The following is a 28,000-nucleotide window of genomic DNA, read 5'->3' as shown; positions in this document are numbered from 1 at the left end:
GTATTCCAGTAAATTGTGTCATAAAGAATCGAAACAACATCCCGATGAAATAAAGCAACAAGCTGCTAGTTCTTGCTGACGTGGAGCATAACAACACTGACGTTAAACCAATGTGTGAGTTGGGCGGGGGAGCAAGTGGGATGGGGTATCTCTATTCCGTACAACAGCCACAGTAGCTAGCCAGGATACCATCGCTAGCTAGGTGTTTACCTATTTTTAACGACGTTTCCCCTTAAATGAACGTATCTGAATATTGTTGTGACATCGCCTGGTGTTGGTAAATAGCATTTGTTGAGATTCATGTATTTGTTGTCGATGTCATCATCGATTTCTGATGTTAGTTAGGCGTGGAAAAACAGGGCCTTCAGTTTGCAGCAGAGCTGTCAGATGTCGGTGTCTCTTTAGCCAAACCATAGTGCAGGAATTGATTTAATAAAATAAAAAAAGTGTACCTGTGTTGGCTGATGTGCGATAGTTAGATGAATTAATTGATTATCCATTTCTAGAATGTCGATGGGTTGTCAGGTAGCTAGTTACTAGTAAATGCAGTAATTTCAAAGCTTTGAGTGAGTAGAGTAACGTTAGCTTGCTAGCTAAACCAAAGAGCATCATTGTCGGCTACAGTACGACTAATTCGACATACGTTTTGTAATAGTCTACTCTTGCAGAGTCAGACACACCCCTTGATTGAAGTGTGTCTACTTGTTGTAGCCACTTACTGATGTCAGCTTGCTTGAATGTATTGTTTTATCTACCCAAACAAAATGTCAGATTCATATTTTTTTGTATTATTAGCTAGATCTTTAGAAGAAGTTGAATAAACATGAGTGACCTGGGGGACATTTGTCCCCACCTGGAATCCATAGGGGAGGTCACCAAGGAGGACCTTCTGCAGAAATCCAAGGTAAGAGAAAAGGATGGTTTCTAAAGAGATTTTCCCAGTCGAGCTTGGGACTATAAGGTCCTATTTGTATTTTGTTCAAAATTGTACTGTAAATACCTAAATTCATATTGTTAAAGTTCAAAGAATACAATATGAAAAATGCTGACACCATTATAGTCAGGGGTTGGAATTTTAAAGACAATTATCTCAGAATCATCTTTTTGCAGATATAGCCTTATATCCCCAAGCTCTCGCAGTGTCAAGCATCTAGAATATGTATGGAATGGGTGCAATGTGACCAAAGTCATGTCTTTTACTCTTGAGTCATGTCTTCTAGATTTGCCTTCACATATTTTTCTGGTCTAAAAGGCCCTAAGTCCCACAAAATGTACAATACATTCTGGTGGTCTGACAAAATCACACAGGAGATGGTGCTGTATAATTGTTTTGTGTTTTGAAGGGAACCTGCCAGTTATGTGTAGCAGGAGGTCCCAACCTCTGGGCCTGTCTTCAGGTAAACAGCAGAGTCTGCTTTTCTTCACTGTTTCAGATATTCTGTGGACCATGATATATATATTTTTACTTATATTTTTTATTTTGTTCAGAGCGAGTGTCCATATGTTGGCTGTGGAGAATCCTTTTCAGATCACAGCACCCTACACGCTCAGGTGAATTCTGCTCAGAGCTTTTTTTCTTTGGGTTGCGAGAGATGCCATTTCAAGATCACTTTATTGGCTCAACCGAAATTTGACTTCCACCTCCTCAGAGAGACACATATGCAACAGCATTTAGGATTTAATACCAGCAACCCTGCGGTTGCCAGCTCACTTCCTGCCAGATTTTTCCCATCGGACCCGGGATTTGAACTTGCAGCCCTTCGGTTGCTGGCTCGCCTCCCTAACCGCTAGGCTACCTGCCACCCTAGTATTTCATGCAACAAAAATGTTTTTCAAAGCTTATTTTGTGTGTGAGTGTGTGTCTCTGTGTCTCTCCCCCCTAGACTAAGAAACACAACCTGACAGTAAACCTGACAACATTCAGGATCTGGTGCTATGTGTGTGAGAGGGAGGTGTTTCTAGAGCAGAGGCCTGCAGTGGTATCTGCTATGTCTGCCACACACACTCCCCACCACTGTAAAGCTATGGACAACCAGGTACGCCATCGCACAAAGGTCAGCTCAGCTATATTCAACTATACTATGTTTACGTGCCATTTGGGCACTGGTCTAAATTAGTGCACTATATAGGGAATAGGGAGCCATTTGGGATTGGCCCTATATCAACTATGGCTAACATCTTTTAATTTAGCAAGGGTTCATAAACTATTCAGAAGGACTGCATTATGTACTGTGTATAAAGAATTTATTTATTATAAAGTTTTACTCAACTATGTTTAATTTTGATCAGCTCACATTGACACTTGTGAGCTGAAATGCAGCCGATTCTATGTTTTTATATTTTAATTGGCTTCCCACAGGCACACAGACTTATGTTCTTATTCGTTTTTTTTAATGACGACAAATAATTTCCCCAGGATGCAGTTCATCAACCAGTGAGTCACCACCGCCCGTTGAAGGCGGTGCCCATCGCGGTGGCAGAAGAAGAGGGGTCAGAGTCGGAGGAGGATGACCTCAAACCTAGAGGTAACCTCTGACCCCCCCCTCTCGTCATCATGGCACCCAATAACAGTAAAGAATACAGTGCATTTGGAAAGTATTCAGGCCCCTTCACTTTTTCCAGCTCAGGTGCATCCTGTTTCCATTGATCATGCTTGGGATGTTTCTACAACTTGATTGTTTTTACAACCACCTGTGGTAAATTCAATTGATTGGACATGATTTGGAAAGGCACACACCTGTCTATATAAGGTCCCACAGTTGACAGTGCAAGCCATGAGGTAAAAGGAATTGTCCGTAGAGCCCTGAGACAGGATTGTGTCAAGGCACAGATATGGGGAAGGGTACCAAAAAACCTCTGCAGCATGGAAGGTCCCCAAGAACACAGTGGCCTCCATCATTCTTAAATGGAAGAAGTTTGGAACCACCAAGACTCTTCCTAGAGCTGGCCGCCCAGACAAACTGAGCAATCGGGAGAAGGGCCTTGGTCAGGGAGGTAACCAAGAACCCGATGGTCACTCTGACAGAGTTCCTCTGTTGAGATGGGAGAACCTTCCAGAAGGACAACCATCTCTGTAGCACTCCACCAATAAGGCCTTTATGGTAGAGTGGCCAGACCGAAGCCACTCCTCAGTAAAAGGCACATGACAGCCTGCCTGGAATTTGCCTAAAGGACTCTGACCATGAGAAACAAGATTCTCTGGTCTGATGAAACCAAGATTGAAGTATTTGGCCTGAATGACAAGTATCTGGAGGAAACCAGGCACCGCTCATCACCTGGCCAATACCATCCCTATGGTGAAGTATGGTGGTAGCAGCATCATCATGCTGTGGGGATGTTTTTCAGCGTCAGGGACTGGGCTTACTTCCGGCGCCGACAGAGATGGCCGCCTCGCTTCGCAGTATTTTGTTTTTTTACGTGTTATTTCTTACATTGGTACCCCAGGTAATCTTATGTTTCATTACATACAGTCGGGAGGAACTACTGAATATAAGAGCAACATCAACTCACTATCATTAAGACCAGGAATATGACTCTCCCGAAGCGGATCCTGTGTTTTGCCTTCCACCCAGTACAATGGATCGGATCCCAGCTGGCGACCCTAAACGACGACGCCGTAAAAGGGGCAAACGAAGCGGTCTTCTGGTCAGGCCCCGGAGAAGGGCACACTGCGCTCCACTCCCTAGCATACTACTCGCCAATGTCTAGTCTCTTGACAACAAGGTTGATGAAATCCGAGCAAGGGTAGCATTCCAGAGAGACATCAGAGACTGTAACGTTCTTTGCTTCACGGAAACATGGCTCACTCGAGAGACGCTAACGGAGTCGGTGCAGCCAGCTGGTTTCTTCACGCATCGCGCCGACAGAAACAAACATCTTTCTGGTAAGAAGAGGGGCGGGGGGGTATGCCTTATGATTAACGAGACGTGGTGTGATCATAACAACATACAGGAACTCAAGTCATTCTGTTCACCTGACTTAGAATTCCTCACAATCAAATGTCGACCTCATTAACTACCAAGGGAATTCTCTTCGATTATAATCACAGCCGTATATATTCCCCCCCCAAGCCGACACATCGATGGCCCTGAACGAACTTTATCTGACTCTATGTAGACTGGAAACCACACACCCTGAGGCTGCATTCATCGTAGCTAGGGATTTTAACAAGGCTAATCTGAAAACAAAACTCCCTAAATTCTATCAGCATATCGATTGTGCTACCAGGGCTGGTAAAACCCTAGATCATTGTTATTCTAACTTCCGCGACGCATATAAGGCCCTCCCCCGCCCTCCTTTCGGAAAAGCTGACCACGACTCCATTTTGTTGCTTCCAGCCTACAAACAGAAACTAGAACAAGAAGTTCCCGCGCTCAGGTCTGTTCAACGCTGGTCCAACCAATCTGATTCCACGCTTCAAGACTTCGATCACGTGGATTGGGATATGTTCCGCATTGCGTCCAACAACAACATTGACGAATACGCTGATTCGGTGAGCGAGTTCATTAGAAAGTGCATCAGCGACGTAATACCCACAGCAAAGATTAAAACATTCCCAAACCAGAAACCGTGGATTGATGGCAGCATTCGCGTGAAACTGAAAGCGTGAACCATTGCTTTTAACCAGGGCAAGGTGACCGGAAACATGACCGAATACAAACAGTGTAGCTATTCCCTCCGCAAGGCAATCAAACAAGCTAAGTGCCAGTATAGAGACAAAGTAGAGTCGCAATTCAACAGCTCAGACACAAGAGGTATGTGGCAGGGTCTACAGTCAATCACGGATTACAAAAAGAAAACCAGCCCCGTCGCGGACCAGGATGTCTTGCTCCCGGACAGACTAAATAACTTTTTCGCTCGCTTTGAGGACAATACAGTGCCACTGACTCGGCCAGCTACCAAAACCTGCGGGCTCTCCTTCACTGCAGCCGAGGTGAGTAAAACATTTAAACGTGTTAACCCTCGCAAGGCTGCAGGCCCAGACGGCATTCCCAGCCGCGTCCTCAGAGCATGCGCAGACCAGCTGGCGGGTGTGTTTACGGACATATTCAATCAATCCTTATCCCAGTCTGCTGTCCCCACAAGCTTCAAGAGGGCCACCATTGTTCCTGTTCCCAAGAAAGCTAAGGTAACTGAGCTAAACGACTACCGCTTCCGTCATCATGAAGTGCTTTGAGAGACTAGTCAAGGACCATACGACCTCCACCCTACCTGACACCCTAGACCCACTCCAATTTGCTTACCGACCCAATAGGTCCACAGACGACGCAATCGCAACCACACTGCACACTGCCCTAACCCATCTGGACAAGAGGAATACCTATGTGAGAATGCTGTTCATCGACTACAGCTCAGCATTTAACACCATAGTACCCTCCAAACTCGTCATCAAGCTCGAGACCCTGGGTCTCGACCCCGCCCTGTGCAACTGGGTACTGGACTTCCTGACGGGCCGCCCCCAGGTGGTGAGGGTAGGTAACAACATCTCCACCCCGCTGATCCTCAACACAAGGGTGCGTTCTGAGCCCTCTCTTGTACTCCCTGTTCACCCACGACTGCGTGGCCATGCACGCCTCCAACTCAATCATCAAGTTTGCTGACGACACTACAGTTGTAGGCTTGATTACCAACAACGACGAGACGGCCTACAGGGAGGAGGTGAGGGCCCTCGGAGTGTGGTGTCAGGAAAATAACCTCACACTCAACGTCAACAAAACAAAGGAGATGATTGTGGACTTCAGGAAACAGCAGAGGGAGCACCCCCCTATCCACATCGACGGGACAGTAGTGGAGAGGGTAGTAAGTTTTAAGTTCCTCGGCGTACACATCACGGACAAACTGAATTGGTCCAACCACACAGACAGCGTTGTGAAGAAGGCGCAGCAGTGCCTCTTCAACTTCAGGAGGCTGAAGAAATTCGGCTTGTCACCAAAAGCACTCACAAACTTCTACAGATGCACAATCGAGAGCATCCTGTCGGGCTGTATCACCGCCTGGTACGGCAACTGCTCCGCCCACAACCGTAAGGCTCTCCAGAGGGTAGTGAGGTCTGCACAACGCATCACCGGGGGCAAACTACCTGCCCTCCAGGACACCTACACCACCCGATGTCACAGGAAGGCCATAAAGATCATCAAGGACAACAACCACCCGAGCCACTGCCTGTTCACCCCGCTATCATCCAGAAGGCGAGGTCAGTACAGGTGCATCAAAGCAGGGACCAAGAGACTGAAAAACAGCTTCTATCTTAAGGCCATCAGACTGTTAAACAGCCACCACTAACATTTAGAGGCTGCTGCCAACATACTGACTCAACTCCAGCCACTTTAATAATGGGAATTGATGGAAATGTATGTAAAAATATATCACTAGCCACTTTAAACAATGCCACTTAATATAATGTTTACATACCCTACATTACTCATCTCATATGTATATGTATATACTGTACTCTATATCATCTACTGCATCTTGCCATCTTTATGTAATACATGTATCACTAGCCACTTTAAACTATGCCACTTTATGTTGATATAAGTCGCTCTGGATAAGAGCGTCTGCTAAATGACTTAAATGTAATGTAAATGTATACCCTACATTACTCATCTCATATGTATATACTGTACTCTATACCATCTACTGCATCTTGCCTATGCCGTTCTGTACCATCACTCATTCATATATCTTTATGTACATATTCTTTATCCCTTTACACTTGTGTGTATAAGGTAGTAGTTGTGGAATTGTTAGGTTAGATTACTCGTTGGTTATTACTGAATTGTCGGAACTAGAAGCACAAGCATTTCACTACACTCGTATTAACATCTGCTAACCATGTGTATGTGACAAATACAATTTGATTTGATTTGAGACTAGTCAGAATCGAGGGAAAGATGAACAAAGCAACGTGCAGAGAGATCCTTGATGAAAACCTGTTCCAGAGCGCTCAGGACCTTAGACTGGGGCGAAGGTTCACTTTCCAACAGGAGAAAAACCCTAAACACACAGCCAAGACAACGCAGGAGTGGCTTCGGGACAAGTCTCTGAATGTCCTTGAGTGGCCCGGACTTGAACCCAATCAAACATCTCTGGAGAGAACTGAAAATAGCTGTGCAGCGACGCTCCCCATCCAACCTGACAGCTTGAGAGGATCTGCAGAGAAGAATGGGAGAAACTCCCCAAATATAGGTGTGCCAAGCTTGTAGCGTAATACCCAAGAAGGCTCAAGGCTGTAATAAAGGTGCTTCAAGAAAGTACTGAGCAAAGGGTGTGAATACTTATGTAAATGTAATATTTAAGTTTTTTATTTGTAATAAATGTGTAAACATTTCTAAAACTGTTTTTGCTTTGTCATGATTGATTGAGGAAAAATAAAATAATTTAATCAATTTTAGAACTAAGCTGTAACAAAATATGGAAAAAGTGAAGGAGTGTGAATACTTTCCGAATGCACTGTATATTGTCCAACATATACACAGTTCAACTGATCCCCTTAGCCTGTACAGGGGGATACCTAGTCAGTTACATAGCTAAATGCATTCAACCCAAAGTTTTCTCTTTATGGGTGACAACCATAGCCATCAGATATGGTCTGCATTTTAAATGTAACATTATGTTACAAATGTAACATACGATCACATATAGAGCTCTGAACAATCGTTTTGTTCATCCTTTTCTCTAGATGACACGCTTAGCAGGTCTATTCCTTAGTGAATTATGCCAAGCTGATTTTGTCAGGGACCTCCCAAATTATCTGAGAGCCTGATGAGACAAACTCTGGGTTAGGAGAAATATAATTGCTTTGGGGCCTAAGAGTACGTACCAGACAATGGTAATAGACTGACGGTCAATATTAACTGACAGGGTTCATGTCATGCATTTTCACTAACAGATGTATCTTAATTTGATCACTCTGTTGTTGCAGATAATTTTTCATGTGCTGCAAGAAATTAAAATGACCCTTGTGGTTTACATAAATTCACTGAAAGCCTGCAGTTCTTTCTAACTAGATCACACACCTAAACTATAGCCTACTGTAGCCTAGCAAAGCTAATTTCCCATAATAAATGATCACTTAGAGTAATCGAATCATCCAGGAATATTTTACTCCTGTGAGAAACTGGTCAAATGAAGATCCCACATGCTGTATGTAGGCCTGTTCTCCAAATGTTAGGTGTAAACAGTGGAGTGGCTTGTATCGTAGCCCTACCATATAATATTGTAAATATACCTGTATGACGTTATTAGCTTCTTCTTTTTTTACCTACATCTTTCTCAAAGGTCTGACAGGGATGAAGAATATCGGTAACTCCTGCTACATGAACGCAGCTCTTCAAGCCCTGTCCAACTGGTGAGGTCACTTCCTGTCTCGTTTCGTCATTTAAAGCTGAAAGTGTGTGAGCATATGTTTATTCGTCTTCCAGTTCTTCCACGATTCTGCAATAGCAGAATTTTTTGCAAAATCAACAATTCCCTGCGTTCAGTGGGGTCTTTCTCTAACGTACTGAATCGTTCAGTGGGGTCTTTCTCTAACGTACTGAATCGTTCAGTGGGGTCTTTCTCTAACGTACTGAATTGTTCAGTGGGGTCTTTCTCTAACGTACTGAATCGTTCAGTGGGGTCTTTCTCTAACGTACTGAATCGTTCAGTGGGGTCTTTCTCTAACGTACTCTTGAGTGTACAAAACATTAGAAACACCTTCCTAATATTAAATTACACCCCCTTCTGCCCTCAGAACGGCCTCAATTTGTCAGTACATGGCCTCTACAAGGGGTCCAAAGCGTTCCACAGGAAACACACTCAAACCAGTGCGCCTGGCACCTACTACTATACCCTTTTCAAAGGCTCTTAAATATTTTAGTCTTTCCCATTCACCCTTTGCATGGCACGCATACATAATCCATGTCTCAATTGTTACTCACCGGTTTGTGTCAAGAACTGCAACGCTGCTGGGGTTTTCACTCTGAACAGTTTCCTGTGTGTATAAAGAATGGTCCACCACCTGAAGGTCATCCAGCCAACTTGACACAACAGGGAAGCATTGGAATCAACAAGGGCCAGCATCCCTGTGGAACACTTTCAACACCTTATAGAGTCCATGCCCGACAAATCCAGGCTTTTCTGAGGGGGCAGGGGGTGCACAACTCAAAATGAGGAAAGTGTTACCAATGTTTGCTATACTCAGTGTATTATCCGAGGGCTTGCATATTTGACCAATCACCCGCATAAACAGTAAAATCATCGCAATGTTATCACGTAAGACTGACCAATTACTGCAGTACAAGAAGAGGGCTCGCAATTTCAACCAATCACTGCACATTTATTGCAAACAAATTGGACAAAATCATTGCATATTGCAATGCAAAATGTCATAATTGTCGAGGCAAAATCAATCATTTTAGCCTGCAGAAAAATCTCAGTGGAATCCTGTAGGGACTGCTCTTCTCAGCAGAAGCCAGTGTGTTAGTTTTCATAGATTGGATCTCCAACTGACCAGTTCTTTCTTTCTTCTCCGTCCCTCCCCTAACCCCTCTAATCCATCTCCAGTCCTCCTCTCACTCAGTTCTTCCTGGACTGCAGTGGACTGGTGCGGACAGACAAGAAACCTGCGCTGTGCAAGAGCTACCAGAAACTAATCTCTGAGCTCTGGCACAAGAAACGGTAGTGTACCAATGGACATGCTAATATGTTGAATGTTACAGTCTGTATGTACCATTCAACATGCACATTTTTGGACTAGATATTCACAAGAATGCAGCAAAATTCTGTTTTTAAATGATACTGTCTGACCTATGTAATAGAAGAAAATACATCTTACCCCAGGACACTTTCACAAGGGGGGCTATCCCTTAACATCTTAACGTATGTTTAATGAGTCTACTTGCTTAGTCATGGTCTGCTACACATTCTGCTTCTTCTTCATCCCCTCACTCTCACTTTCTTTCTCTCTCTGTATCTCTCTCTTTCCTCCACGACTCTCTCTTTCCTCCAGGCCCAGTTATGTGGTCCCCACCAGTTTGTCCCAGGGAATCAAGCTGGTCAACCCCATGTTCCGTGGCTACGCCCAGCAGGTAGGGGCAAGCTCCCAGCAGGTAGGAAACAAAATGATGACCTGACCCCTAGCCCTACCCCCCTCTGGCCCCTCTCTTTAACCCCTGACCTAACCCACCTCTACCTTGTCCCATACCCCCAAAATAACCACTGTTGCCACAAACCAAATGGACCTCCAGGGACAGTGAAGTTTCATAGGTTGATTGTTGTGTTGCTGATTGCCTAACCCTGTCAGTGATACCTGGAAGTAAGGTGCCAAGACAGTGAAATGGGGAAGATCTCAATTGCATACTCCTCGCGTCCTTTTTCCGAGGAGAGAGGACATGAAGAGTATGCAATTGAGATCTTCCCAAATGCACCCTATTCTCTGTGTAGTGCACTACTTTTGACCATAGCGTTATGGATTTGGTCAAAAGTAGTGCACAATATAGGTAATAGGGTGCCATTTGGGACGCTGACATGCTGTAACTAACACACAGTAACTAGAGGACATTTTGATGTTACTGCTTGGCTTAATGGGTGTTTGGTTGATTGGAATGGGATTGTGTGTATGTGACTTTTGGTTTTGATTGCTGTTGAAAAATACAATGACAAAACTGCTGTGAAATTAGTGTTGTGTTGAGCCTGTGTGATCAGCATGCTTTCTCTCTGTTTCTCTTAATGCGTCACCTTCTTTCACCATCACACACACTCTCAATGGCTTTCTGTGCCTAAGCGCTGCAGGGAACAAACTTCCAAAGAACTGTACACACACACACACTTTCCCTGCTTCGTAGTCCTCCCACACCAATATCCCCTCTCTCTTTCTACTTGATAGAGCAGCATCCTCCTCTCTTCTACCTATTTGTGTGTGTGTGTGTGTGTGTGTGTGTGTGTGTGTGTGTGTGTGTGTGTGTGTGTGTGTGTGTGTGTGTGTGTGTGTGTGTGTGTGTGTGTGTGTGTGTGTGTGTGTGTGTGTGTGTGTGTGATCTGAGTGTATAAGACAGTTCCACACACTCTCCCTCTCGCACTGTATACTACTACATAGGATACCCAGGAGTTTCTGCGCTGTCTGATGGACCAGCTCCACGAGGAGCTCAAAGAGCCATTGGCAGAGTACGGCAGGGGGGGTGAGGGGGACGAGCGGAGGGACGGGAGCGACCGCTCCCCCGCCGAGGACGAGTTCCTCTCCTGCGACTCAGGCGCCAGCAGCGACCGGGGAGAAGGAGGAGGGCTGGGGGAGGCGGGGCTGCTCATCCAGGATGAGTGCGGGGTGTCGCCGAGGGTGGGAGGAGGGGGGACAGGCACTGGGGGGCGACCAGGGACAGAAGGGCCCATCTCGGAGAAAGAGAGGCTGAAGGAGAAGAGGGTGTTGGGCTCACCCCTCCACGGAGGCTCCCAGGAGATGGACGAGGACGCAGATGTGGATACGGCGGCGGCCGAGAAGGGGTCTCTAGAGAGGGGGGCGGAGGAGGAGGAGGGGACCCCCCCTAGACCACAGAGCCCTAGTCAGAGTCAAACACAGGGGCAGATGCAGAGCAGCAACACTCCAGGTATGGGCTTTGTTATTGTTGGAGCCAAAGCACAGAAAGAGAATCTGTACGCATATTTTAATTCACAGGCAATAAAGATTAAACAAGTGTCATTTTAGATTCTGAACCCAAATTTGAGTCACACCTTAGGAATGTGACCAAAATAGCTGTTTTTCGACCTGTGAAACATTGTCAAGGTGCGTCCGTTTCTCTCTCAGTCTGATACAGAGAGACTTATACATGCTTTTATTACAAGCAGGCTTGACTGTTGTAATGCTCTCCTGTCTGGTCTACCCAAGAAATCCATTGGTTAACTGCAAAACATACAGAATACTGCAGCGCACAGGTACTGACCAGGACCAGACAGAGAGCATACATTATGCACCGGTTTTAAATTCTCCGCACGGGCTGCCTATGAGTTTTAGAATTCATTTGGAGATTATTCTATTGTTTTTTAAATCAATGAACGATTGTGCACCCCAAAACATGTCAGACATGATTTTAAGTTATGTACCCAGTAGGTCCCTCAGGTCCTCTGGCACTGGCCTTTTAACTATCACAAAGTCTAAGACCAAGAGGCATGGAGAGGCAGCCTTTAGTTACTATGCCCCCTGCGTCTGGAATAGCCTGCCAGAGAACCTGAGGGGAGCTAAAACTGTAGACATATTTAAAAGAGATCTTAAAACACACCTTTTTAGCTTTGCTTTTCCTTAGGGTGCTCTTTAGTCATTCATTTTTTGTTATTCTTTAGTTTGTTATCTTCTTGTTTGTTGTGTAGTAAATATTTATGTTTTTATTTTCATTGTTTTTTTTGTGAATCGCATTTTGTTGCATCCATGTCTGAAATGTACCATATAAATAAAGCTTGATTTTGATTAGATTTGAGATTTTTGGTAATGGTGGAAGTAGAAAATGTAGTGTGTGTGTGTGTGTGTGTGTAGTGGTGACCGGTTGTAGTGATTTGTGAGTAATCTCTTAAAAGCCACCTCTTCCTCTTTCCTCTCCTACCCTCCTCTACCCAGAGCCAGACAACGAGGCATCGATGCAGCAGCGCCCCCAGTCTCGCCCCTGCAGCCCTGTCCGTACGGTCCAGGAGCTGCAAGCGAAACTCTCCTCCAGCCCCCCTCGCTCTAGCACCCTCCGCTCTGCAGGGCCCACATACTCCTTCAAGAAAGGTATGGGGGGTGTCCTCGTCCATACACAGACACAGACACGCACACCACTGACACACACACACACACACACACACACACACACACACACACACACACACACACACACACACACACACACACACACACACACACACACACACACACACACACACACACACACACACACACACAGTCACGTGTGCACACACTCTCCCACACAAACACAGAGACACATCTTACCGCCTCACACACACACAAACTATTTCACTCCATTTCCCATAATCTACCTCTTAGCCCAGCTGATCCTGGGTGCCAAGAAGAAGAAACAGTCTCTCTACCGCAGCGTCATCTCAGACATATTTGACGGCTCCATCCTCAGCCTGGTCCAGTGTCTGACCTGTGACAGGGTGAGCTGTGCTGTGTGTGTGGACCACCACCAGGGGGCGACACTCCCATAGGAGCTCTGCTTTACTACCTCTGTTGGAACCTCAGTACTGTCACATGAATATTGAATGTTGACCTCTTTTAACAGAAGTTTTGGTCCATTTCCTCTCATCGCCCCCTCTCTCTCTTTTCTTCTCCTCTCCCTTCCCCCCTTTAGGTTTCGACCACTGTGGAGACCTTCCAGGACCTGTCTCTGCCCATCCCAGGTAAGGAGGACCTTGCCAAGCTACACTCCTCCATCCACCAGAACCTCCCAGCCAAGACCGGGGTCTCTCTGGACGTCTACGGCTCCCAGGGCTGGATCACCTACATCATGGACTCCATACGCAGGTCAGGGGGTCAGGGGAAGGCAGCTGTAGGAGCTGGGGCTGGAGGTAGAGGGCTGGGGATGGGGGTAGAGGGCTGGGCTGGGTAGAGGGCTGGGCTGGGGATGGGGGTAGAGAGCTGGGGATGGGGGTAGAGGACTAGGGGTAGAGAGCTGGGGATGGGGGTAGAGGACTAGGGGTAGAGAGCTGGGGGTGGGGGTAGAGGGCTGGGGTAGAGAGCTGATGGGGTAGAGAGCTGGGGATGGGGGTAGAGGGCTGGGGGTATAGAGCTGGGGCTGGGGGTAGAGGGCTGGGGCTGGGGTAGAGAGCTGGGGATAGAGGTAGAGAGCTGGGGATGGGGTAGGGGTCAATGGATGGGGCTAGCATTGGGGCCCGGTTCAAGAGGGTGCAACATTACAGAACCTTCAGATAGAAATGTATTGTGTAGAACAGATGTGATTGACTGTCATCTAGAACAAGGAATGGTGTCAGCTCTATTCTTTACATTTCTATCTGCAACAGCCAGTTGTGCAATGTAAGACTTACCATTGCCATGATTCATTCCAAGGGAATAACCTTACCTAGTATGTAACGACCTTGTAACAAGTATTAAACCACATGTAACAGCTACATACTACTTGCTATTTATTCCTGTATACCCCCCCCCCCCACTCCCCCCTCTGCAGGTTTGTGGTGTCCTGTATCCCCAGCTGGTTTTGGGGCCCCATGGTAACGCTGGAGGACTGTCTCGCAGCCTTCTTTGCTGCTGATGAGCTCAAAGGTAAACTCAAAAATATACAGTTGTCCAATAAAATGCCTTAACATCCCTGATCTACTGGTCGTTACATCTTGTTAACTTTAAACTGGTTCAGAATTAGGAAGAAGTGTATGTTATTTTATAGAGCCCACAACATTGACTCCACAGATTTGCATGTCTGCAAATTGAGCGTTATCCCTCTTAGAAATACCAAGGCATTTGGATGGGTGATAAGTTGTCTTTTAAAAGCATATAGATTAGTTAACTAAGAAGCTGAGAATAAAACTGGGTTTCTTCACTAGAAATAGATGGTGCCTCTCGCTTCATAGTAGAAAACAGATCATTAAATCAACGTTCCTGTCGGCCCTGGATTACTGCGACATTATTTATATGAATGCAGCTGCCACTGCGTTAAAACCATTAGATACTGTTTATCACAGCGCACTCTTTGTGATGCAGGGCTCCCTTGCCAAAGAGACATTGGTCTCAATAGGATTATTGAGCTTTAATAATTAATTTTTTGCTTTAATGAATAAAAATAAAAAAACAAAACCAAATCTCGGCGTGAAATAATTTCAGTCATTTCTTAATTAATTGTTTTGCAGGGGACAACATGTACAGCTGTGAAAAGTGTAGAAAGTAAGTATTTTGGAGAATTTGTAGTTAGGAGATTAATCTGCCTAGTTGGTAATACAGATCACATTACAGCACACATTTTAATACTCTTTCACTTATCTTGCAGATTGAGAAATGGTGTTAAATATTGCAAAGTACTTCAGCTACCTGAGGTAACGCTCTTATCTTTGTCCCCTTCTGTTATCTCAGACTTTGACATCCTGCATAGAAGATAAAACAAGCTTTATCAAAGCGACTAAAGATACCGAAGTTGTGTAATGTTGTTGATTTTCATCGTTAAGATAATGCATTTGTTTCAGGAAATCTACATGAAACATTTTGTGTGTGTACAGATTCTGTGCATTCACCTGAAGCGTTTTCGTCATGAGGTGATGTACTCCTTCAAGATCAACAGTCACGTGGCCTTCCCATTGGAGGGACTCGAGCTCCGACCTTTCCTGGCCAAGGACAGCCTCTCCCAGATCACCACTTACGACCTGCTGTCCGTCATCTGTCACCATGGCACCGCAGGCAGTGAGTAACAGTTGACTGACTGTACTTACTACCTGACGTTTAGGGAACATGGTTGTTAGGCTTCAAGGTTTTGATTCAACTCAAAATGTGAAACTCAAAATGTGTGTCAACTCATGTAAAAATGTGAGTTTATCACATCCGGTAACTTTCAGCTGCAGGGTACTTAAAGGGAGGTCATGGTACATAAATAGATAGCTGCACACTGATGAATACTGTTGATTTCACAGCATACCTTTATCTACATTTCTGCAATTCCTTCCTCTCCCTCTCTGTCTCTCTGTCTCTCTCTCTCTCTGTCTCTGTCTCTCTCTGTCTCTCTCTCTCTCTGTCTCTCTCTGTCTCTGTCTCTCTCCGTCTCTGTCTGTCTGTCTCTGTCTCTGTCTCTCTCTCTGTCTGTCTCTGTCTCTGTCTCTCTCTCTGTCTCTGTCTCGCTCTCTCTCTCTCTCTCTCTCTCTCTCTCTCTCTCTCTCTCTCTCTCTCTCTCTCTCTCTCTCTCTCTCTCTCTGTCTGTCTCTGTCTCTCTTTCTGTCTCTGTCTCTGTCTCTCTGTCTCGCTCTCTCTCTCTCTCTGTCTGTCTCTGTCTCTCTCTCTCTCTCTCTCTCTCTGTCTGTCTCTGTCTCGCTCTCTCTCTCTCTCTCTCTCTCTCTCTCAATTAAATTCAATTAAATTAAATTCAATTCAAGGGGCTTTATTGGCATGGGAAACATGTGTTAACATTGCCAAAGCAAGTGAGGTAGATATTATACAAAAGTGAAATAAACAATACAAATTAACAGTAAACATTACACATACAGAAGTTTCAAAACAATAAAGACATTACAAATGTTATATTATATATATACAGTGTTGTAACAATGTACAAATGGTTAAAGCACACAAGTTAAAATAAATAAGCATAAATATGGGTTGTATTTACAATGGTGTTTGTTCTTCACTGGTTGCCCTTTTCTTGTGGAAACAGGTCACAAATCTTGCTGCTGTGATGGCACACTGTGGAATTTCTCCCAGTAGATATGGGAGTTTATCAAAATTGGATTTGTTTTCAAATTCTTTGTGGATCTGTGTAATCTGAGGGAAATATGTCTCTCTAATATGGTCATACATTGGGCAGGAGGTTAGGAAGTGCAGCTCAGTTTCCACCTCATTTTGTGGGCAGTGTGCACATAGCCTGTCTTCTCTTGAGAGCCATGTCTGCCTACGGCGGCCTTTCTCAATAGCAAGGCTATGCTCACTGAGTCTGTACATAGTCAAAGCTTTCCTTAAGTTTGGGTCAGTCACAGTGGTCAGGTATTCTGCCACTGTGTACTCTCTGTTTAGGGCCAAATAGCATTCTAGTTTGCTCTGTTTTTTTGTTAATTCTTTCCAATGTGTCAAGTAATTATCTTTTTGTTTTCTCATGATTTGGTTGGGTCTAATTGTGCTGTTGTCCTGGGGCTCTGTGGGGTGTGTTTGTGTTTGTGAACAGAGCCCTAGGACCAGCTTGCTTAGGGGACTCTTCTCCAGGTTCATCTCTCTGTAGGTGATGGCTTTGTTATGGAAGGTTTGGGAATCGCTTCCTTTTAGGTGGTTGTAGAATTTAACGGCTCTTTTCTGGATTTTGATAATTAGTGGGTATCGGCCTAATTCTGCTCTGCATGCATTATTTGGTGTTCTACGTTGTACACGGAGGATATTTTTGCAGAATTCTGCATGCAGAGTCTCAATTTGGTGTTTGTCCCATTTTGTGAAATCTTGGTTGGTGAGCGGACCCCAGACCTCACAACCATAAAGGGCAATGGGCTCTATGACTGATTCAAGTATTTTTAGCCAGATCCTAATTGGTATGTTGAAATTTATGTTCCTTTTGATGGCATAGATGGCATCTCTCTCTGTCTGTCTCTGTCTCTCTCTCTGTCTGTCTCTGTCTCTGTCTCTGTCTCTCTCTCTCTCTGCCCCCCCCCCAGGTGGTCACTACATAGCGTACTGTCAGAACGTGATCAACGGTCAGTGGTATGAGTTTGATGACCAGTATGTAACAGAGGTCCATGAGACGGTGGTGCAGAATGCTGAGGCCTATGTGCTCTTCTACAGGCGAGACTCTAACCTTCATACCACATTACAATGATAATAACAATGTATTTCTGTTTTGCAGAACTAGTAATGTATGTGTGTGTGTGTCTGGTCATGTGTGTGTATATGTGTGCCTGCATGCGTGTGTGTGTCCCCACAGGAAGAGCAGTGAGGAGTCAGTGAGGGAGAGGCAGAAGGTTGTTGCTCTAGCCAACATGAAGGAGCCCAGCCTGCTGCAGTTCTACATCTCCAGAGAGTGGCTCAACAAGTTCAACACCTTCACTGAGCCAGGGCCCATCAGCAACCACACCTTTCTCTGCCAGCACGGAGGTCAGTACTGTACTGGACCTACCACCAGAACCCATCCTGAACATCAACCAGACTCAATCTAGACCTGGGCTCACTTCAAGTAGTACTTGTTTTCTTTCAAATACTCTAAGATGTGCTTGATTGAGCCTCCTGGCACATTGGAACCAATAGAGTAGTCCCAAAAGTACAAACTCCACCCATCTGGTCCAGTGGAGGCTGCTGCTGAGGGAAGGATGGCTCATAATAACAGCTGGAATGGAGTGAATAGAATGGTATCAATCACATAAAAAACATATTGTTGATGCCATTCCATTTACTCCATTCCAGCTATTATTATGAGCCGTTCTCCCCTTAGCAGCAGCCTCCACTGATCTGGTCTGAGGATCTAGGGATTCTATTTCTATGCCCTCACCAACCCCACCATCAGATGCCAAGCACAACCACTCTCAACCCCCAGCACAACCACTCTCAACCCCCAGCACAACCACTCTCAACCCCCAGCACAACCACTCTCAACCCCCTGCACAACCTCATTGAAATAATCTTCTTCACATGTTTTGTCCAGGGATCCCACCCAACAAGTACCACTATATAGACGACCTGGTGGTGATCCTGCCGCAGAATGTATGGGAGTACCTGTACAACAGGTAAGATGAGACTGTCTGTCTTCCTACCCACTTGTCTGTCTAATTGACTGTCCATCTGTCTCTGTCCATCAGACGGTCTGTCTAACTGACTGTCCATCAGACGGTCTGTCTAACTGACTGTCCATCGGACGGTCTGTCTAACTGACTGCCCATCGGACGGTCTGTCTAACTGACTGTCCATCGGACGGTCTGTCTAACTGACTGCCCATCGGACGGTCTGTCTAACTGACTGTCCATCGGACGGTCTGTCTAACTGACTGTCGGTCTGTCTAACTGACTGTCCATCGGACGGTCTGTCTAACTGACTGTCCATCGGACGGTCTGTCTAACTGACTGTCCATCGGACGGTCTGTCTAACTGACTGTCCATCGGACGGTCTGTCTAACTGACTGTCGGTCTGTCTAACTGACTGCCCATCGGACGGTCTGTCTAACTGACTGTCCATCGGACGGTCTGTCTAACTGACTGTCGGTCTGTCTAACTGACTGTCCATCGGACGGTCTGTCTAACTGACTGTCCGTCTGTCTAACTGACTGGCCATCTGACTGTCCATCTGTCTCTGTCTGACTGTCCGTCTGTGTCTCTGTCTGACTGTCCATCTGTGTCTCTGTCTGACTGTCCGTCTGTGTCTCTGTCTAACTGATTGTCCACATGTCTAACTGATTGTCCACATGTCTCTCTATCTAACTGATTGTCCACGTCTAACTGATTTTCAACATGTCTCTCTGTCTAACTGACTGTCTAGCTGTGTTCGAATACTCATACCAACCGCACTAAGCATACTATTTGTGACGTGAATTGAGTATATAGTATGCTTATTGGTCATAGTATGGATATAGTTAGTATGCCAAAAGATCCCGGATGTCACACTACATTCGCCAAAATATGAAGTATACACACAGAGGACACTATTTCCATACTTTAGGGCCCATAATGCAATTCTTCAGAAAATGGGCGTGGCTTCAGATCGTTTTCATATTTGAAAAAATGGAGGAAAATATGCAGCTGAAGTACGAGAGCGGATACAAATTCATTGCTTTAACTAATTATGACAAATGTTAAGAAAATGTTGAGCAATGTAATAAAGTAATGACTTTTCAAATAAGACAATTTGTTAGCTACGCTGTTCTTACGAACCACATAGCATATGATTACAGCAGTATGTACCGGTATGTTGTTAGCTAGCTACCTAATGTTATTTGGCTACTTATACATCAAACTTGCCAATATTTTAACTATAGGTCATCTAACTAACTACCCAACGTTTATTGACTTGATTATTCCCGTCGTTCTTAGCTTAGCTAAATGGTATAGTCGTTGTGCGTTCTCAATGGACATTCGGTGCTTTCGTAAATTCGCTCTGGCCATCTACTCTGATTTCATAGCACTCTCGTCTGAGTGTACCAGAGCGCAGAATAATGATTTTACTAGAGCTCAACACCCGTTGAATATGGCCGGTGTCAATAAACGTGCTGTTGCCAGCAGCACAGTTGCAGTCACTAACGCTCTGGAAAACATGAAAACTGCCTAACCAGCTCTGCTAGGGCGAGTAAAATGGCCAGATTGGTCTCATTTGTGTCTGGAAGTAGCTAGCAAGCTATCCAATGTTAGCTTGGGTGCTTGACTGCCGTTGTAATGTCAGAACGCTCAAATCAACCCTACTCCTCTGAATTTACAAACGGACAATCTGACAACGCTCTGAATTTACGAGCGCACTCTGGCACTCCAGCTTGAATTTAAGAACACACCCTAAGTTGTAAAATGTCTAGCTAGTCATTTGTTATGCTAACTAGCTAGCGAGAGGTTGCATAGCAACAGCATCAACTTCCGATAGACAGGAGAAGAGCTAGTACGCTCAACTGAAAGGATACTGTTTGTTTACAGTATACTAAAATGAACTAATCGTATGTAGTATACAGTATGTTAGTATACAGTATGTTAGTATGGGTATTTGAACACAGCTTCTGTCTGACTGTCAATCTATTTCTCTGTCCATCTGTCTCTCTGTCCATCAGACTCTCTAACTGTCTGTCTGTCTGTCTGTCTCCTAGTTTTGGAGGAGGCCCAGCAGTGAACCACCTGTACGTGTGTGCTATCTGCCAGGTGGAGATAGAGGCTCTGGTCAAACGCAGAAAGGTGGAAATAGACACCTTTATCAGGGTAAGAGGGATGGGTCACTGTGTGTGCGCACTTGCCTGTAAGTGTGTGTCCTGTATCAAAGGCCTCACCTGTTCTCCCGGTCTGTCTCCAGTTGAATAAAGAGTTCCAGGCGGAGGAGGCTCCTACAGTCATCCTGTGTATCAGCATGCAGTGGTTCAGGGAGTGGGAGAACTTTGTCAAGGGCAAAGACAACGGTACGATCCTATGAGAATGGTTGATTTCTAATCAGAGGCATTACAGTACCAATGGAAGCTAAAGATCAGGATGACTTAATACACTATAATTATCGCATTGTATCCTCCCATATACACACAGTGTTTTAGAGTAGGAGTGCTGTTCTAGGATCAGGACCCCACCTGTACCTATAATCTGATAAATTATGATCTAATAGACTAAACTGATCCTAGATCAGCACTCCAACTCTGAGACGATTTATGAATACTGGCCCCGGATATGTAGAGGGAATAAATGCAGTGTGAAATGTTCTTTAGTAACGACACTAAAGCTCTTGGGGGTGCTTGTCATTGTCTTCTCAGAACCCCCTGGTCCTATTGACAACAGTAAGATTGGTGTGATGAAAGGGGGACACATACAACTAAAGCAAAGTAAGCAGTATATGCTGTTACATGTGTCGATTGGTCGGTCTGTCTGTGTGCTTGATCCTGTGTGTATTGGTCTGGGCCTGTGTGTGTTCATTTGTATGTGTTAATGTGCGCACGTGTGTGTGTTCATTTGTACGTGTTAATGCGCGCACGTGTGTGTGTGTGTTCATTTGTACGTGTTAATGTGCGCACGTGTGTGTGTTCATTTGTACGTGTTAATGTGCGCACGTGTGTGTGTTCATTTGTACGTGTTAATGTGCGCACGTGTGTGTGTTCATTTGTATGTGTTAATGCGCGCACGTGTGTGTGTTCATTTGTACGTGTTAATGTGCGCACGTGTGTGTGTTCATTTGTACGTGTTAATGTGCGCACGTGTGTGTGTTCATTTGTACGTGTTAATGTGCGCACGTGTGTGTGTTCATTTGTACGTGTTAATGTGCGCACGTGTGTGTGTTCATTTGTACGTGTTAATGCGCGCACGTGTGTGTGTTCCTAGGGGCTGACTATGGTCAGATCTCAGAGGAGACGTGGCAGTATCTTCTCAGTATCTACGGTGGAGGGCCTGAGACTGCAGTGAGACAGACAGTGTCGGCCCCAGCCCTCGACACAGACAGCCTGCACAGAGAGAGGAAGATAGAGGCAGAGACCAGGGCACTCTGAGAAACACACACAATGGTGAGACACACACACTTAAACACGTTGTGTTTACACACACACACACACACCCAAACACACACACACAGGTGTGTTGTTTTATAAACACACGCACAAGCAAACATACACACGCACCCAAGGATCATCTCTGCCCACTGACGGTTTCCCACATCCATACACAAGAACCCAAACATCAGCATAGGTTCCCACTGGCAAACACACACAACCACCCACCTCAGGTCTCAGGATGATGTAGCATAAACATTCCTGTCTCTACTAAACACTTCAGTACTAGACCTTTTGGTACCGCTACAGTCTGGTACCGCTACAGTCCACTCACTCTGTTCGCTCAGGTCATTCTCCTGTAACAGTCTGGTACCGCTACAGTCTGGTACCTCTACAGTCTGGTACCGCTACAGTCTGGTACCGCTACAGTCCACTCACTCTGTTCGCTCAGGTAGCTCAGGTCATTCTCCTGTAACAGTCTGGTACCGCTACAGTCTGGTACCGCTACAGTCTGGTACCGCTACATTCTGATACCGCTACAGTCCACTCACTCTGTTCGCTCAGGTCATTCTCCTGTAACAGTCTGGTACCGCTACAGTCCACTCACTCTGTTCTCTCACGTAGCTCAGGTCATTCTCCTGTAACAGTCTGGTACCGCTACAGTCTGGTACCGCTACAGTCTGGTACCGCTACAGTCCACTCACTCTGTTCTCTCACGTAGCTCAGGTCATTCTCCTGTAACAGTCTGGTACCGCTACAGTCTGGTACCGCTACAGTCCACTCACTCTGTTCTCTCACGTAGCTCAGGTCATTCTCCTGTAACAGTCTGGTACCGCTACAGTCTGGTACCGCTACATTCTGGTACCGCTACAGTCCACTCACTCTGTTCTCTCACGTAGCTCAGGTCATTCTCCTGTAACAGTCTGGTACCGCTACAGTCTGGTACCGCTACAGTCCACTCACTCTGTTCTCTCACGTAGCTCAGGTCATTCTCCTGTAACAGTCTGGTACCGCTACAGTCTGGTACCGCTACAGTCCACTCACTCTGTTCTCTCACGTAGCTCAGGTCATTCTCCTGTAACAGTCTGGTACCGCTACAGTCTGGTACCGCTACAGTCCACTCACTCTGTTCTCTCACGTAGCTCAGGTCATTCTCCTGTAACAGTCTGGTACCGCTACAGTCTGGTACCGCTACATTCTGGTACCGCTACAGTCCACTCACTCTGTTCTCTCACGTAGCTCAGGTCATTCTCCTGTAACAGTCTGGTACCGCTACAGTCTGGTACCGCTACAGTCCACTCACTCTGTTCTCTCACGTATCTCAGGTCATTCTCCTGTAACAGTCTGGTACCGCTACAGTCTGGTACCGCTACAGTCCACTCACTCTGTTCTCTCACGTAGCTCAGGTCATTCTCCTGTAACAGTCTGGTACCGCTACAGTCTGGTACCGCTACATTCTGGTACCGCTACAGTCCACTCACTCTGTTCTCTCACGTAGCTCAGGTCATTCTCCTGTAACAGTCTGGTACCGCTACAGTCTGGTACCGCTACAGTCCACTCACTCTGTTCTCTCACGTATCTCAGGTCATTCTCCTGTAACAGTCTGGTACCGCTACAGTCTGGTACAGTCCACTCACTCTGTTCTCTCACGTAGCTCAGGTCATTTTCATGACGCCATACAGGTAACTGACAAAATAAAGGAAACACTTGAGTAAATGAGGGATACAAAGTATATTGAAAGCAGGTGCTTCCACACAGGTGTGGTTCCTGAGTTAAATAAGCAATTAACATCCCATAACGCTTAGGGTCTTGAATAAAAATGCTGGGCAGGCCATTATTTTGACTAGCATGGCTATACCCTCATAGGATGACAATGCCCCCATCCACAGGGCACAAGTGGTCACTAAATGGTTTGATGAGCACCAGATCTCAACCCAATTAAACACTTATGGGAGATTCTGGAGTGGCGGCTGAGACAGCGGTTTCCACCACCACCAACAAAACACCACATTTTTAAGCTTTATGTCGGTCTTTCCTTTTTGTAAGTTACCTGTACATTCTTTGTGGGTCTCTGTGTGTGTGTGTAGGTAATGTACTTCATGTAATGTATAAACAGTTTGTAAATCAGGTCAACTGTGTTTGAGATCCCAGATACTGTAACTAGGTAGAGAGAGAGAGCGATAGATAGAACATCATTGCCCTGAAGGGGAATTTGTCTTGCACAATAAAACATCAAAAGCTAGGCAATTCTACTAGAGGTGTGAACGTTAAAACATTTAAACCAAATTCAATCGGTAACGCTAAGAAAAAATCCCTGACGGAAAATATTCTGTTCCCCCCCCCCCCCCCCCCCCCACAAAATGAAAACCACAATGCAGTTATCACAAAACTACCACTAACAGGTCCTAATCATCATCAAAATGGACTTTGTTTTTTACAGATATGCCTACAGAACACAACAATGCTGTAACGTTAATAGGAGGGGATATGCATCTTTCAAATAATTTGCCACGGATATAAAGTGCTCCGCACGTCCTCGTCGTTAACCTTTGGGGGGACAAAAGCGCTGATTACAGAAATGATTGCAGTTGATATGCAGCCATTGTCAATGGCCTAGTTGAGTTGCGAGGTAATTTGCTAAATGAAGAACTGCAAGTGCGTCTTCCTCATCAATATCACTGGGAGTTGAGACATACAGTTAATAGCATTAGAATGCAAAAATGTGTCCCTTTTTAACCAGTAGATAACGTGCCAAATGCAGCTTTCTTTTTCCCTGTGTTTGACTTCACCCCTACCTGTTTTTGTCTCATATTTCAGTCTGGAACCTGCCTATGTTTAGGTGGGGTTGTAACCCAGTGGCGGTTGGTGCCTATTTCAATGAGCGTGGCCTTATTTCTATGACAGCATATACAGTGGGGAGAACAAGTATTTGATACACTGCCGATTTTGCAGGTTTTCCTACTTACAAAGCATGTAGAGGTCTGTCATTTTTATCATAGGTACACTTCAACTGTGAGAGACGGAATCTAAAACAAAAATCCAGAAAATCACATTGTATGATTTTTAAATAATTAATTTGCATTTTATTGCATGACATAAGTATTTGATCACCTACCAACCAGTAAGAATTCCGGCTCTCACAGACCTGTTAGTTTTTCTTTAAGAAGCCCTCCTGTTCTCCACTCATTACCTGTATTAACTGCACCTGTTTGAACTCGTTACCTGTATAAAAGACACCTGTCCACACACTCAATCAAACAGATTCCAACCTCTCCACAATAGCCAAGACCAGAGAGCTGTGTAAGGACATCAGGGATAAAATTGTAGACCTGCACAAGGCTGGGATGGGCTACAGGACAATAGGCAAGCAGCTTGGTGAGAAGGAAACAACTGTTGGCGCAATTATTAGAAAATGGAAGAAGTTCAAGATGACGGTCAATCACCCTCGGTCTGGGGCTCCATGCAAGATTTCACCTCGTGGGGCATCAATGATCATGAGGAAGGTGAGGGATCAGCCCAGAACTACACGGCAGGACCTGGTCAATGACCTGAAGAGAGCTGGGACCACAGTCTCAAAGAAAACCATTAGTAACACACTACGCCGTCATGGATTAAAATCCTGCAGCGCACGCAAGGTCCCCCTGCTTAAGCCAGTGCATGTCCAGGCCCGTCTGAAGTTTGCCAATGACCATCTGGATGATCCAGAGGAGGAATGGGAGAAGGTCATGTGGTCTGATGAGACAAAAATAGAGCTTTTTGGTCTAACTCCACTCGCCGTGTTTGGAGGAAGAAGAAGTATGAGTACAACCCCAAGAACACCATCCCAACCGTGAAGCATGGAGGTGGAAACATAATTCTTTGGGGATGCTTTTCTGCAAAGGGGACAGGACGACTGCACCGTATTGAGGGGAGGATGGATGGGGCCATGTATCGCGAGATCTTGGCCAACAACCTCCTTCCCTCAGTAAGAGCATTGAAGATGGGTCGTGGCTGGGTCTTCCAGCATGACAACAACCCAAAACACACAGCCAGGGCAACTAAGGAGTGGCTCCGTAAGAAGCATCTCAAGGTCCTGGAGTGGCCTAGCCAGTCTCCAGACCTGAACCCAATAGAAAATCTTTGGAGGGAGCTGAAAGTCCGTATTGCCCAGCGACAGCCCCGAAACCTGAAGGATCTGGAGAAGGTCTGTATGGAGGAGTGGGCCAAAATCCCTGCTGCAGTGTGTGCAAACCTGGTCAAGGACTACAGGAAACGTATGATCTCTGTAATTGCAAACAAAGGTTTCTGTACCAAATATTAAGTTCTGCTTCTCTGATGTATCAAATACTTATGTCATGCAATAAAATGCAAATGAATTACTTAAAAATCATACAATGTGATTTTCTGGATTTTTGTTTTAGATTCCGTCTCTCACAGTTGAAGTGTACCTATGATACAAATTACAGACCTCTACATGCTTTGTAAGTAGGAAAACCTGCAAAATCGGCAGTGTATCAAATACTTGTTCTCCCCACTGTATGCTCTCTCACCTCCCCTCACCTTTTCCCTCTGCTTGTGGACATCAGTGCACATCAACTTTCCAAGCCAAACAATATCATACCATATCATAACCGCTACACACAGCCTACATCTTTGTCACCATATTAGCGTCGTAGTCAACATAGTTACTATAACTAACGTGTTAGTAAACCCAGCAAGAGTGTGTGTAGAGGGAGCGGTCAGATCGAAATTGAGAGACACCTACCGAGGGGAAAAGTGAATGAAGGGAGAAGAACTGGGATCACTTGGCTATGTTTATTTTTTGTTGTGAGTTGCTAATGCACATAAAAAATGGAAGGAACACTGAGTCAATGTGAATTCACGGTTGTGTTCGGGACAATTTAATCTGTCGTTTTTGTTCGTTTTGGACTTGGGTAAAGTTTTTTTTCAGTTCGGGCACACAAATGTTTTTCTTAAAGCAAGCCGAAGTCGGTAGCTGAAGTCTATGTCCCTTCATTTGTGATTTGCCAACAGTAGGGATTCTTCAGAAAAGTTGTCATTCAATGACAGATGACTTGTTTTCATGCTCATTTTTGCATTGAGAAATACTGTACCAAACATCTTAGTTAGATGTAAAATTGCGAGACTAAGATATCCTCAGGAAAAGCGTTCTGAGTTATATTAATTCTGACTATTTTGAGGAAGTGTATACTGGCTACGGCGTCTCAAGATGGACAAACAGTACTATTGACGCTTTTCTTTCCAATTTACAAGCAAAGGTCTTTTAAGGGGCTATGCGAGCACACTCGTTCGGTTAGCCTAGCCGAGCTCAGCTAGGCGCCAGCCAAACAGAAGCATGCGGAAGCCTTAAGCCTACTGTATGACTGCGGTAGAACTTCATTGCCCCCTAACAGTCACACCACGCAATAGGATTTCTCATGGAATTTTATCACATTTTCTTGTAGTTTTAAAGGAAACTCCCCAAAAATGCCATTTTAAACATTTACATTTTTCAATTTGTCACATCCCTAAATTCTACAAAAAATACTTTACATACCAGAATACACAAAGTCAATTTCCATATGCCCTTGGTGTATTTTCCTTTTTTATCAGCATTTTTTTTTCCTTCCCTCCCTTCTAGGTCGTCTGTCTGTCTGACTCCTACACCTGGGTGAAGAGAAGCACCTGGGTGAAGAGAAGGACCTGGGTGAAGAGAAGCACCTGGGTGAAGAGAAGCCTTGTCAGGAGCACTTTGTAAAACGTAGAAACGCGTCTCATTCTATTACCTGTGCAGAAAGACATAGTTGTCAATTATCATCCTATCGTAGTGAAAAGGTCTTATTTATTGAATAAATCTTAATAAGATTTTTAAGTGAAAAATATAACATTGCGTGACACCATGTCTCTGAAGCTGTTAGCAGCTATGGTTGGTTGGCTGGTTAAGTCTAAATCAAAAGAGCTGCTGTACTAGTGTAGTAGGTGTGTCATCGTTAAAGGTGTTCAGACGAGAAGTGGAGGGAGGTAGTGGTGTTTGGGACCATGATGCCGAGGAGTGTGACATCGTCAGTGTTAATTGCTGCTTGACGACTCGGGTCAACATGTACATTCTTCTCCACACAGGACATTCAGTGACGACACGTCGGGCCACTCATTTTTCTTTTCACGAGACAACAGAAGGACTGATGTAAAAAAACTAAATGTAAAGAAATAAAAGGATGTTCAGA

The 28,000-nt window shown here is 45.1% G+C and overlaps 1 protein-coding gene across 7 annotated transcripts; it reads left to right on the top strand.

Moving 5' to 3' along the window:
* usp20 (ubiquitin specific peptidase 20) lies at positions 1-28,000 on the top strand. 7 transcript variants are annotated; one of them, XM_071351751.1, is made up of 25 exons: positions 1-114; positions 796-904; positions 1,344-1,397; positions 1,489-1,551; positions 1,884-2,054; positions 2,417-2,525; positions 8,281-8,350; positions 9,547-9,660; positions 9,992-10,091; positions 11,078-11,582; positions 12,584-12,736; positions 13,010-13,122; positions 13,317-13,489; positions 14,151-14,245; positions 14,827-14,860; positions 14,964-15,009; positions 15,190-15,370; positions 17,314-17,440; positions 17,580-17,749; positions 18,294-18,375; positions 20,427-20,535; positions 20,627-20,729; positions 21,072-21,140; positions 21,634-21,812; positions 27,418-28,000. In XM_071351751.1, the coding sequence occupies exons 2-24, from the start codon at positions 824-826 to the stop codon at positions 21,795-21,797; spliced, it is 2,886 nt and encodes a 961-aa protein (XP_071207852.1). In that variant the 5' UTR covers positions 1-114; positions 796-823; the 3' UTR covers positions 21,798-21,812; positions 27,418-28,000. The 7 variants fall into 7 exon arrangements, with proteins under 7 accessions (XP_071207852.1, XP_071207854.1, XP_071207851.1 ...); XM_071351753.1 differs by lacking the exon at positions 1-114 and adding an exon at positions 117-202 and having other exon boundaries at positions 1,884-2,036; XM_071351750.1 differs by lacking the exon at positions 1-114 and adding an exon at positions 138-202.

This window comes from Salvelinus alpinus, chromosome 18 (genome assembly GCF_045679555.1).
Source record: "Salvelinus alpinus chromosome 18, SLU_Salpinus.1, whole genome shotgun sequence".
NCBI lineage: Eukaryota > Metazoa > Chordata > Actinopteri > Salmoniformes > Salmonidae > Salvelinus > Salvelinus alpinus.
This window is presented reverse-complemented; position numbering and strand designations above follow the sequence as displayed.

Excerpts from the sequence above, each read along its gene's own strand:
- usp20 (XM_071351751.1), top strand. The coding sequence starts at position 824 with ATGAGTGACCTGGGGGACATTTGTCCCCACCTGGAATCCATAGGGGAG. Across the intron at positions 17,441-17,579 it reads GCCTATGTGCTCTTCTACAG|GAAGAGCAGTGAGGAGTCAG; the intron begins GCGAGACTCTAA and ends GTGTCCCCACAG. Across the intron at positions 20,730-21,071 it reads TGTCAAGGGCAAAGACAACG|AACCCCCTGGTCCTATTGAC; the intron begins GTACGATCCTAT and ends TTGTCTTCTCAG.